The 14228-nt window shown below is 36.0% G+C and overlaps 1 protein-coding gene across 1 annotated transcript in view; it reads right to left on the bottom strand.

Annotated features, from left to right (window-relative positions):
* Positions 1–14228, bottom strand: part of LOC150107016 (cell adhesion molecule Dscam1-like) — a 754963-nt gene that overhangs the window by 213093 nt on the left and 527642 nt on the right. The window contains exon 23 of the mRNA XM_090393540.1: positions 3256–3540. Within this exon, the coding sequence (XP_090249666.1) occupies positions 3256–3540 (285 nt within the window). The remainder of the gene's footprint in view (positions 1–3255; positions 3541–14228) is intronic.

Here is a 14228-nt window from a genome sequence, read left to right as displayed (position 1 = left end):
ACATAATTTACAGTGGCTATCTTTTAAGTGCAAGTGCAATACTAGCTTAAAACTATGACATTATTAAGAACAATGGGATTGAAAAACATTTAAATGTAGAAAAAACATTTAATTTCATACATTCTGCTGATGAAAGGTCCATCATCACAACTGAGATTTATTAATATAAATATGGCTTCACAGTTTTCTTTCAATCAAAATAAGTTCATATTTGAAAATACTTTAATGGGGTAACTTGGAATTATCCAAAATAATTTATAGCTAGTGTCTTCTCTATTTTGGGCCAAACTGAATTTATGTGGTTTTATATGCTAGATATACAGTCTTTCAGGCTGAGAAATCTCTCAGCTGAATAACCAATTTGACCAAAGGAAGAAAGACTCTATGAGAGCACATGACTTGATAAACACCAGGTAAGTGCCTCCGTAGCACAATTGGAAGAACGATGGTATGCTGTGCCATTCGATTGGAAAAGGCCTAAGTTCGATTCTCATCATGACAGGAGGAATCTTTATATGGACTTTTTCAATCGAAGGCGAGTTAGCTGATCTCATACGGAGGTAGCAGGGTTTTTTCTCCAGGAAACTCGGGTTTTTCATCCCACATACAGATAAATTGGCCCTTCAGAACATTTACTTTAAATACTAGCTGTGGTAGTGGTGGGCAGTAGATGGCACTGATGTAGATGATTGGTAGTAGAGGATCGGTGTAGTGGTGGAGACGGAGAGTTGTACAATAGGTGTCCTCCCACGATGAGTCTTCGGACTCCTTGGAGGTGTCATGAATAATAATAATAAACAAGAAGACAAGTTTCTCTTTAGGATGTGCCATTAGCAGGAATATTTTGCCAGAACTTCTTTCTTTAGAATGCTGGCAACATATGCATCCTCAGAGGCACTTTTCAAATTAACTAATAGGGACTTACGTATTTGGTAGATGAGAAGAAAAATCATTATTCATATTTTAAGCCCATTTAGGATTGCAAACCATTATAATTAAGATGTCTTGTTGGCAAAGTGCTTCAGAAGAACAGATTTGAATTCATAATAACAATCTTTATTTCATTTCATATTTTTAGCAAAGATGATTTTCAGAGGAAGGACATATGTAGAGCATAGAGAGTAAGGGTTTAGGATAAACAGAAGCAGATAGTACTTCTTATGACTCTTTCTTGAGAATAGGCTTAATCCTAGGATGAAAAAAGTTGGATTCTTAAAAAATATTTCTAGATCTTGATTACCATTCTTCCAAATAGCAAAAATGTTACCAACATAATGGTTCTGCAGAGGTGGTTTAGGATGAATGGAATGAAAAAATTTTTCTTCAAAATATTCCAAATAGTAGGCAAGGAGGAACTTATAATCAGGAGATGGCAAATTGCATATGATCATCAATGCAAAGTTATGCACTTTGGTGTAATGAGATATCGAATGGTGTGTTATATTGGCTGGATTATGCTAGAAGAAACTACCAGGCTAGGGATCTTGAAGTTTGGGTGGATAGGAAGTTGAAATTCAGGTGCCATATAACAAAGATTTTGAATACAACTCAGAGAATAATTGTAATACTGAAACAAACATTGACATCTAAGGATAAAAAACTAATTTTGCCGCTTTACAAGATTTTGATATGACCTTATCTGGACTACTGTGTGCAGATTTGGTCTCCTGGTTTCTGAGGAGATGTTGATACAGTGGAGAGGGTGCAAAGAAGAATGTTAAAGATATTGGGACAGCAAAATGTAGATTATAAGGAGACTGAGAATCTGTGAACCGCAGATGTTAGCAAACAGTAGAAAGAGTTGTGTTATGATAAAGACCTACAAACTTCTGAAAGAGTCATACAGGATATCAGCAGATGGAATTGATTTATGTAAGGTGAGGAGAAGGCAAGAAGGCATCAGTGAAAGTTGAAAATGAATGCAGTTAGAAAGAGATGAGAGCTAAAGTTTTCTCTCATAGAGTGGTTCCTGATTGGAATGGCTTGCCTTTGAATGTAGCGAGTTCAGATAGTGAATGAAGTCAAGAGATGTGACAAATAGTATGAGATAAGGGCCTCCCTCAACGAGTCTCTGACTTCCTGGAGGCCTCTTGTAGTAGTAGCAGTAATAATAATAATAATAATAATAATAATAATACTGGCCTTTGTCAAATGCAAAGAAATTTGACATTTTACACAAGGAATAATTTGTAATTTGAAAAGTATGTTTGCAGCAGGGATTGAAGAATGGCTGTCTGAAATGTATAAAAAAATCATGTACTTGGAGGCAGGGTCCACAGAATATGAAAGTGACCAGTGATATAACATACTCTCAATTTCTGTTCAAGCTTGTATATTAATAGTATGCATGCTCCTGGAGAGCTTATTATTGGTTTGCTGATGATGCCAAGCTAAGAAAGATAATAAGGAATGTTTCTAATATCCTTGCAAGATGATTTAATGTGATGGGTAGTATGGACAAATAATAATGAATATTAGTTCAATGTGAGGTTCAAAGTATACAGCTATGCATTTTAGACCTGAGAACATTTCAAGCTGCACACTGGCAATTCCCTGAGTGAAGAGGGTTGAAGATCAATAGTCATACAGATAAAGAAATAAAATCATCACAACAGATAACTTCAATCTTGAAAGGCAACTAACTTGGAGGAAGGGAGTCTGTCTTTCTAAGGCTTGCTTAGCATACATCTGAGCATACTACTATGCTCAGACATAGTCAACTGACTTTTGTCAAGATGTGACATCAACATACAATGCTCAAAAGTTATTAACCAAGACAATATCAATACTACAGCATGAGAAAGATGGAAGGAATATAGGCTTCAAAACTGATTAGGCAAAGAAGAGTGGATATGCTTGAAACACTGATATTAGTAAGGGAATTTTAGAGTATTAGATGCTGGGAAGATTTATGAATAGGATGAATAGAGAGAACAAGGAATTATCTCTGGGAGCTAAATAATAGTGTGGCACAAGGATGAGAGTCTATGTTCTTTTCATGCTATTGTGAAGGAAGCTGAGTAAGTGGAATGTGCTTCTGGTGAGTGGTAGATGTTATGTGGGTTATGAAGCCCCAACAGATTTCATGGAGGTCTATCCATAATAATAATACCTCAATGCTTCCATTCTTTCAAAAGATTTTCTTCATGCAGGTTTCTATTGAGCCCTCCTTATACTGCAATTTATTTCTTTATAATATATAAGCAGTTTATTTTATTTTTACCTACTGTATAAATGAAATAAACTGCAAAATACCTGTTATGTTCAATGTGTAAAAATTGTACTCGGCCTCGGTAGTACCTGCATCACTATGAGCACTAACTCTTAGGCTGTAACCCTGTCCAGGCACTAAGTGACGAATATCATATTTCTGTTGCTGTATTCCTACTCTATCAGACACTAATTTCCACTGTCTGTTAAAGCTGGATCGATAACGGACGGAAAAATGTTTGATTGGGCAACCACCAGACTGCCAGGCACCAAGGTTTAAGGTCACAAATGTAGTATTTGGCATTAAGAAATCTTCTTTTTGAGGAGAAACTGGTGCTGTAAAAAAAGTGAATAAGTTAATTAATAGCACTAGTTTCAATTATCTTAATAATTAGAAACACAAAAAATGCAAGTGACAGGGAGATATTCCTTAATCTTCATACCTAAGAAGCTACTCCAAAAATTCTAATCTCTCAGACACTTAAGTCAAAAGTATTGTAGAAGGTCACAAATAATGATTTTCACTATTATTTTATAACAGGCTGAAGTGAAGGAGAGTGGACAACAAATGTGATGGTAAATATTTCTCCCTTCTTACTCTCTCTCTGTAGCTAACTCAGAAAGAACCATGGGAATAGTTTGTTTTATATATATAGTTTGCTATAGTAAATTTTCTTTAGAAATAGTTGTTAATATCTAATATTAGCTTATTAATATCTATGAGCAAATATTTAATTTTTAAACTGCAGGGTAAATAACAGTGGAATAGGAGAGTGTGAAAAAGCATTTCAAAATAGGACTCAAACTTGGGAGCAAAATCTTCAGAACAGTCAGTGTTTTGAATAAAATGAGAACATTTACCAAGATCATCAATGCAAGATGGAAGGAAAAGTAAGAAACATAACTTTACAATGGATGCAAAAGTTTTGGGAAAGGATAAGAAAATATGACCATGATTTCAAAAAACATGCAAGTTTCCTGTTTCTCCTTTTTTCCCTTTCAAAATCAGTTTTTGGCATGCTGATAATTTGCAAGCATTTCCAACTATATTATAAGCAGAAAAGGGATGTGATCTTCATGAAAGTCAGCTACAACAGTCTTGATACTTACCCTGGACAGCCTTGGTGCACTTCTCTGAGAATAAAGTCTTAGATAAGGACATTTAAAGAGAAAAAACAAATGTTTTCAAACATATGAGAACTATTTCAGTAACCTGCAAATGTCTGGATCAGAAGATGGAAAATATTAATTCTACAAAGCACAGAAATCACAAAGATTATTAACTAGGTATTCTCAGAATCCCAGGTGATAGAAACATCACTATATCATAGTCAACATTACCATTTTTTAATATATACCCATAAGTGGTAGTACGATATGATCATAGTACTGCATAATTAAGTTTAGATTATTAATAGCAGGCTATTAACCCTTTCTGCCCTAGCGATTCCAATTAGAATCACTAACTGTCTTGGCTTTCGTAGTCCATATTACGTGGCGAATGATTCCAATTGGTATCGTACATTGTAGTTCCATTTCTTTAATATAATAACAGATATGTATCATACATATAAATCTTACCAATATTGGTTTTTATGACTCAGTAGAATAATATGCATATATTGGATTATAGAGTATAAGCTCAGAAGTTGAATATTTGCTACCAGAATATAATGATTCCATATGGAATCAGTTGGTCAGAATTCCTATCCTAAAATGTATTTTAGGATAGGAATTCTGACTGCAGTGATAACAAGTGACTGAGCTAACCACATGAGGCATCTACTACTGCAGTGCAATAAGGCTGTCAAAGACACACTTGTGCAAAGCTGCAAACATCGGTACACAATAAATAACGGAAAAAACTCACGTAGAAAGATTATTTATTAGTATAATTTTCGCCTGTGTGTCACAGGCATCTTCAGTACATTAAGCTCAAAATTAAACACTAACTGACAATTCCAAAAAGCGCCACCTAAGTAGGTGTAAGATAACTAAAAAGGTCAATAACTTTCCTAAAAAAAAATTAATACAATAAAAAGTTAGGGAAGATTAGCTGATTTGTAAAGTACTATCTCCCATAAAGGGGATAGACGTAAGCCGTCGGATCTGTTTAAGTTAGGAGAATGAAGTAGAGTTTCACATGTTTCTTTATAAAGGCGTTCCATGAGAAACTGACTTTTGTGAGTTCAGAAAGTCCAGACTTTTCAGGTTTAAAGTATTCAATATAAGATTGGTGTTCTTCTAGCCAAATAGAGGCAGATCTTCCCGTTTGTCCGAAATAAGATAATCCACAAGAGCACGGAATCTGGTAGACACCTGGATGATTAAGATGTGGAAGCTTGTCCTTAGGAGAAGTGAGAAAGGTGGAGATTTTTCTAAACGGTCGAAAGGCAACAAAAATATTCCGTGGTTTTAAAACTTTTGCTATACATTCACTGATGCCTTGTACATAAGGGATAGTAATGCGCGTTATTTCCTCTGTGTTTGAAGAGGAAGACATTAAAACTACTCAAAGTTCTTTTAATGAAGCAATTCTTATAACCATTAGATAGAAAGGAAGAAGTTATGTATTGTAGTTCTTTCTGTAAAAGATCGTCTGTAGAACAAAAGGAGTGGGCCCAATGAACCAGTGTTTTAATAGTTCCTGCCTTTTGACTGGGATGGTGATGAGATTCCACACGGATATAATGTCCTGTATGAGTCTTCTTTCTATAAACTGAGAAATGTAGGTTACCATCTGGTTGGCGAAGAATTAGAAGATCTAAAATGGCTAACTGCTTATTTGATTCAACTTCTAGGGTAAACTTGATCCTAGGATGAAATGCGTTTAACTTAGTGAGAAATTGTTGAAGTTCATCAGAAGAGCCATTCCATACAGCAAAAATGTCATCGACATATCTGAACCAATGCGTAGGTCTGGGAGAAATATTGTCAAAGATACGTTGTTCAAAATGTTCCATAAAGAAATTGGAGATAGCAGGAGAAAGAGGATTACCCATTGCTGTTCCTTCAATTTGTTGATACAACTTATTTTTAAAGGAAAAATAACCAGAATTTGTTACAAAATCAAATACGTTTACAATGTCCGAAGGAAATTCCTGTTGTAGTAATTCAATACTTTCCGAAAGAGGCACATTTGTAAATAAAGAAACAACATCTAAACTGATCATGATATGAGAAACGTCCAAATGAAGATCTGAAATCTTATTTTTGAAATCCAAAGTATTTTTTATATAAGTATCAGTTCTTCTAGTTGAAGAGGAGAGATACTTATATAAAAAATACTTTGGATTTCAAAAATAAAATTTCAGATCTTCATTTGGACGTTTCTGATATCATGATCAGTTTAGATGTTGTTTGTAACTCGGAGTGTAACTGTAATTCTACCATTCATGACATCTATTTACTCCCCTAATTTTCCAGACACTGTCATATCTATGACATGATCACCCATTTCATATGCATAAGTTAAAACTAGTTTTCTAGGTGCAGATGATATTTATCACCATGTTACTTACTGGGAACCTGAAGTGGCTGATGTCATGTTTGGTAGCCAGAAGTGGTTCCACCTTCTGATTCCCCCCCTAAATACGGTGGGAAGCTTGCAGTGTGAGTGAGATCATTGAAGGGTATGCCAAACATATTATAGAGGTACAGAACCTCCTCCATCTTGAAGGTACAGTAGTAATGCAAGTAATGCAGTTTCATAGGCTGGTCAACAAAGAGTATAGGAGACCAAACCTGGATGAAATTCAATTGGGCGGTTCCCAATCATCTGGTGCATAATCCTGCTGAACTCCACACTGGCAGATCATGTCTACAGAGAGGCCACACAGTGATATAGAATACTAGGGACACACACACCAACAAAGCCACAATTATGGTTAAAGACTGGATGCTCTTTTCATGAGCAACATGTCTAATTAGAATCCATCTATTCTTCTTCTTTTTAACTCTTTAAAACCATAATGACAATAAACTCATACAGATATAAGTTGGAAGAGATGCTGTGGTTAAAATAAAAAACAAACTGCCCTTAAATAAAATTAAAAACTCTGAAAACTTACAAAAAAATCTCTTTCATTTTCACTTCAACATCATTTATAATACTTAAATGATGTGCCAATAGTCTACAGACATTCGAATCTGATCTCCTGTTTCTGACTGAACCCCCAAATTGCTGCATTCTCCTGCAAAAAAAAAAAAAAAAAATCAGATTGCACAAAAGTGCAAGTACCATCCTTGTGGCAAAAGGAATCAAACAAAGCATAGTTTGGAGAGTTGGACTGTGGCTGTTGTTAGTTTATGCAATCTGATACTTCTTGCCAGAAGATGCTTATTCTTGAATCTCCTCTTTTTGACCTTCTGCGATTTAACATTTCTTTGCCTCATTATGTATCATTAGCAGTCTCTATCCCACACCAATTTTGCAAACATTGTGTGCTCTCTGAATGCTTGAAGCTTGATATCTTACAATTCAACTATCCTAACAGTGAAATCATCTTTCTTGCTGACTTCAATGCCCAAAACTCCAACTAGCTCCTTTTTTCTAGTTCCATTTACCAAGTCGGAAGATATATTGAGATATTTGCTTTAAGCAATGATATAAAGCAAACTGCTCATCTACAAATAAGAATATACAACAATCCTCTCTACTCACCCAACACTCTGGATCTTTTCTAAATAGTTCTTCTAGGTACACTCATGAGGCGACCTCTCCTCTTGATAATTCTGATCACAAGAGTTTCACATCTAGTGGAACACCCTCACCTCAGCCATCAAACCTCATGTCCTTTGACACAATAACAACACCTAGCAGGAAGATCTCAAAGCCTTTTTCTCCTCATTTCCATGGTCAGAATACAGTTTCTGTTTTGATCCTTATACTTGTTGTGATCACGTGACAGAAATTATCCATGTTGGAATGAAGTACTGCATTCCTCAGAATATTCAAAAGTTCCACTCATCATCTAAGTTAAGTGTTCAAAGAGGTGTACCCAGCAGTCTTAGGAGAGAAGAAAAAAAAAGATATAAGTGGCTTCAGACAGAAACCCCTTCAGGCAAGTAACCCACAATTCAATACCCAGCTTATATTAAAACCTCAACACTTGCAAAATAATCACTACCTGCTAAAGTTTAAACTGTGAAAGGGCTAAATGTAGAAAACTGTCTGTACTAATGGCAACCATTTATAATTTCTTTCTTTTAAGGTTACACAGTGATCAGCCTTCATATTTATAAATTTAGAGACACAAAAACACACGTGTTGAAAAGATTATTTTATTAATTATTAATAAAATACCACTTGACATTTCGACCCCTGTATTGAGGTCATCATCAGAAGGATACAGGCGTATAGAGAACCAAGCTACATGCTCTAGCCTTGTATACTTAAACTGAATCGGCGTTGTTAATTAATCTTTTTCCTAGCCTGACCTCTAGCGATAATTAAATAAAATAGCACAATAAATAAATAAAGATAAAAATAAAAATAAAAATAAAAAAATTTTAAAAATATTTTTTTAAATTAAATTAAAAAAATATAAAAATACAATTAAACTAAATAAATAAATAAATAAATTATAAAAAATAAAAATAAGTAAATAAATAATAAAATAAAAATAAAATACAACTACAATAAACTGCTAAAGTCCTCATGTCAGTTCTGATTGTTATAATGATTTCCTTCAGCTGCTGTTGAATGTTAAAAAAAAAACAAAAAAACTTCAAGTTGTCTTCTTGTAGTGGGATTTTTCTTCGACTTGTTTTGGTTGTTATACAGGTTGCAGATGGGTCCTCCACATTCTTAAAATGGTTAGGCCATCATTTTTGTTTAGATTTGGGTTGTATTTGAGCATTTCACAAGCTTGTTTAAATTTCCTCTCGAACCAGGTTTTGGTGTGGTGTAGGGACTTGGTATTTTTCCAAAAAATTCTGTGGTATGTTTGGAGTGCATGGTCAGAAAGGCCGGTTTTTCCAAAATGGAGGTATTTATTGTGTCGTTTGTGTTCGTCTTTTCTAATTGGGATAGTTCGCCCTGTTACCCCTATGTATGATATGTTACATGTGCACTGCATTTTGTATACCCCTGGGTGAACTAGGTGTGGAAGAGGATCTTTAGAAGAACTGAGTAGGTGTTTTAACTTAGTCGGGGGTTTAAAGGTGGTTGTATGTTTAAATTTCCTCTCGAACCAGGTTTTGGTGTGGTGTAGGGAATTGGTATTTTTCCAAAAAATTCTGTGGTATGTTTGGAGTGCATGGTCAGAAAGGCCGGTTTTTCCAAAATGGAGGTATTTATTGTGTCGTTTGTGTTCGTCTTTTCTAATTGGGATAGTTCGCCCTGTTACCCCTATGTATGATATGTTACATGTGCACTGCATTTTGTATACCCCTGGGTGAACTAGGTGTGGAAGAGGATCTTTAGAAGAACTGAGTAGGTGTTTTAACTTAGTCGGGGGTTTAAAGGTGGTTGTATTTGTGTAGTGTTCTGTCTATTTTTTCAGAAATGACTCTAACATAAGAATTTCAAGAATGGCAATAGCGTTCTTGAAATCTTTTTTGTTTTTACTGATATCTCATGGAGGATCTTGTGAATAGTTTCTTTAATGTATCCATTTTTTTTAAATGTTTGGTTCATGATCTTGTATTCCTGGTTTAGAACTTGTTCATTTGAACAAGGTTATAGTTTACCATTTGGTAGGTGTTACGGTCCGATATCAAAGGTGAACTCTCAATGCTGAAGAAAGGTCCAAACTACGCCATTGTTCCGAGGTCAGTGAACAAACTTGATACCATTTATCACATCGAGAGATTTAAGATCCCTCCCCAGCAATCTAGCTGATAAAATATGCATGGAAACATTGTGTATACTAAATTCAAACAAAAAACTAAACAGCAACCTAAACAAAACCAAAAATCTGGCCCTGAAATCCTTAAAAAATAACCAAGACATTATAATCACGAAAGCAGATAAAGGTAATGCCACTGTTGTTTTAGACTGGACAACATACATAGAAAAAATGAAAAATTTGATATCGGACTACAACCCCACAAAATGTGTCAAAAAGAAAACAACTGAATTAATCAAATCCGTTTGCACTTGGCCGGAAGAAACAACAAAAAAATTAATACCTCATTATGCCCATGCGCCCAGAATTTATGGCCTGCCAAAAATACACAAAGCAGACACACCATTGTTGAAGGAACTGACAGCCCAAATTATCACTTAGCCAAAAAATTAGCGGCCACACTCAAGGAATTGGTAGGTCAGTCCCCTTTCTACATAAAAAATACACAACATTTCATAATAAATAAAATTAAAAACATTACATTCAATGACCAAGATTTATTAGTCAGCTTTGACATAACTTCCCTTTTCACCAATGTCCCAATCAATGATATTATCTTGCTCTTACAGAACATATTTCCACACGGCATCACGACTCTCTTTGCCCACGTACTCTGCTCCGGATATTTCGTGTGGCAAAACAATTTTTACCTTCAAAAAGAGGGTACAGCCATGGGCTCACCACTTTCCCCCCCAATAGCTAACTTTTATATGGAAGACTTTGACAACGAGCTCTAGAGGCAGCATGCCTAAAGCCCAAAATTTGGCTCAGATACGTCAACTATATTTTCGCCATTTGGCCCCACGGCCACGAAGCACTAAATACATTCCTTTGCCACTTAAACAAACAACATAAACATATCTAATTCACCATTGAAATAGAAAAAAACAACTTGCTTCCTTTCCTAGATACACTCGTCACACATCTTCCCTCTGGCTGTCTTTCCTTCTCAGTCTACAGCAAACTCACACACACAGGCCAGTACATACACAAAAATTCTTACCACCACCCAACACAAAAACTAGGTGTCATAAGCACCCTTAAACACAGAGCTCTTTGTTCAAATGAACAAGCTCTAAACCAGGAATACAAGATCATCAACCAAACATTTATAAAAAATGGATACAGTAAAAAACCTACTCACAAGATCCTCAACAGAGATACCAGTAAGAACAAAAAAGATTTCAAGAATGCTGTTGCCATTCCTTATGTTAGAGGCATTTCTGAAAAAATAGACAGAACACTACATAAATACAACATCAAAACCACCTTTAAACCCCGGACTAAGTTAAGACACCTACTCAGTTCTTCTAAAGATCCTCTTCCGCACCTAGCCCACCCAGAGGTATACAAAATACAGTGCACATGTAACATACCATACATAGGGGAAACAGGGCGAACTATCCCAATTAGGAAAGACGAACATAAATGACACATTAAATAGCTCCATTTTGGAAAAACTGACCTTTCTGGCCACAGAATTAAAACGCGTGGATAGGCTTATGTGTTCATGAGACATGTAATAATAGATTTAATGGTATTGATATGAACACAGATGGATAAGACAATAACTATTTATTAACTTAAACGCTAATATTTCGCTGGTATTATATCCAGCATCTTCAGATCACACAACACAAAGTTTGTTACAAATGCAAGACAACCACAATCCTGTGTAACAGTGGGGCTAGTATAAGTAATTGCAGCATGCAATTACTTATACTAGGTATAAGTAAATGCACTCCTTTATCACATCCAGGAGTCTATGAAGTGCCCTGTTCTTGCCATCAAGCCTACTATGGACAGACAGGAAGAACTGTGGACATCTGCCTTAGTGAACACAAAAAATATATCCGACACTTTTGCTATGGCAAGTTGGGTCTGGCAGACCATGCTTTGGATAGCCTTCTTAAAAAGGTGCCGAGATACCAATTTGATACCAAACTGTATAAAAATTAGGAACAAGTTTCACTCAGCCAAAACCCAACGAATTTATAAATGAGTGAGTTTAGCACTATTACGAGAACAGGTCTCTTGGGGGAACCTGTAACCCCTAGAGAGCGCATCTCCTGGGTGGCAGATAGGGGAGCCCCACCATGTGTGTGTGTGTGTGTGTGTGCGTGTGTGAGTGTGTGTATATTGGTGGGTTGGTCCGAATATACTGAATAAGGACTCGTGGACCAACAGGGCATAAGGGGCAATCATTTTGATTGTAAGGGAAGCGGCACTCCCATGGACCCCTAGCTGGATCTATCCTCTCCATCTTCTACTCTGAGGAGGATCCACTTACTTTAATTTTTCTTATAAAGCCTTATCAGCCAACTCTTTTTATTTTATGATCCTTATGCTATTAGAGTACTCGAGGGCCATGGGGTCTTTTCATTTCTGGCCTTACACCTATGCCCTCTCTATAAACCTTACTATAATTCTTTTATAATCTACTTTTCCCCTCTTCAATATACCCTATTCCTCCTATGGACTTAAATTCGGAAGAAGGCTAGTTCAGAAGCCTTAAGGTAGCAGCCCTACTATTGGATTGTGATGGAGTGGAATTTTAGGAACTCCTATCTTATCACAATCTAACATGCGTTTCCAAACAAAAAAGGGAGATAGATACAGGTGATTGCCTCTGAGTATAAAATAATTGCTATGTATATATATATATATATATATATATATATATATATATATATATATCAAGCATGTTTTTATGAGAGGTTAAATAAGTGTGTATTTTGTACCATTCACAAATAAGTTAAAATTAATAATGAAAGTGTAAAACGTTAGCAGAGTTGTATGAAATAATATGTATCAATAGATATAGAATGTTAGCACAAATTCAACATGAGGGGGGGAGAGTGAAGTCCAAAGGTCATGGAGCAGTGATGCGAGGGTGCGGCTCGCCCCGGGCAAACAGCGTGGCGTCGGCTCACGTGCGATGACAGAGAGGGCCGGACGGCATGATGTGGGACCACGTGAGTGTTAGCTGGACATCGCGAAATGCGTGAAACGCCGAGAAAAAAAAGAGGGAAATATGGGGGTCATGCACCCCTGGGGAAAGGCTTTTTTTTTTCCTGGATCTCCTGGTGTTCGTCTTTCGCGGTGGTGAAGGGTGGAAGTGCCTCCATACTGGAGGATTCCGATTAAGGCAGTAGGGGAACTCGGCGGTCGTATCTCCATGGAAGAGGTAAGCCCGACAGTCCATAGAAGGCCAGATTCCTGTAGACCATTGATGCAATACAGAACCAAGGGGCAGATAAGTAGACTTTATTTGTTTCACTGAATGTGAGTGAGAGATTTGTACCTCGTAGATAAAACAGAAAAGCGAACATTAATAATATAGAATAAGATTGTGTTGCCATTGTTTAGAGAGGGTTGCATTTAATCTTACTGCCTATCGCTGTGATAAAGTTCATTAATATGTTGTAAGAAGCTACAAATATGTTTAGAGTAAGGAATTGATAATTTATAAAGAGATTGTAAAAGATATGAATGTTATCTTATGTGGTCTGACAGAACTACTGAGTTTTAGAAAGATTGTAATAATCATACATGACTAAAGCATTTAAGAGTGTAAATATGATTCTTACTTTAGAAATCTACTGTATAATCTGTTATAAGTATATTTGTAGTATTGTAATATTTTAACTCTGTCCTAGCTGTCAGGAACTCCTTTAAGATGGGAATTAAGCTAATAATATTGAGTGTACCTACTTCTGATATATAATAAATCTAGCTTTTGTTTCTAACAAAGACTTTCTGTGATTTCTGGAATCCGATGCAGCTCTTATAAATTACGAAACTATGCGGGAGACTAGAGAAAAGTAAAGTTTGGCCACGTCTGCAAAGTTGCTAGGTATCATTTAAGTACTGTCCTGAGATTTCCTCTTGATTGTTAATATTACTAATCTAATAGCGCTAAGTGGTGCAGTGAAATATAAATATTCTTGGCGTTTTATGAGAGGTAAATCTCAGACACTCTGATACTCTGGTGTTGCCTTGATCTCGAGGAAATTCCATTGTCTCTCAGAGGTACCACGTGATACCCGATTGAGAGTATAATGGGGATCTGACACAAAGACAAAAGAATAGTTATAACAGTAGAAAGTCGACACAACACTACCACTGAACTATTACATTGTCAGGCTAGTCCTCTGACATGGTGAA

The sequence above is a fragment of the Typopeltis vanoorti genome, chromosome 5, assembly GCF_054136105.1.
Source record: "Typopeltis vanoorti isolate ZY-2024b chromosome 5, IOZ_Tvanoo_1.0, whole genome shotgun sequence".
Taxonomy (NCBI): Eukaryota; Metazoa; Arthropoda; class Arachnida; order Uropygi; family Thelyphonidae; genus Typopeltis; species Typopeltis vanoorti.
Note: the sequence above shows the minus strand (reverse complement) of the source record. Positions and strands in the feature narration are given on the sequence as shown.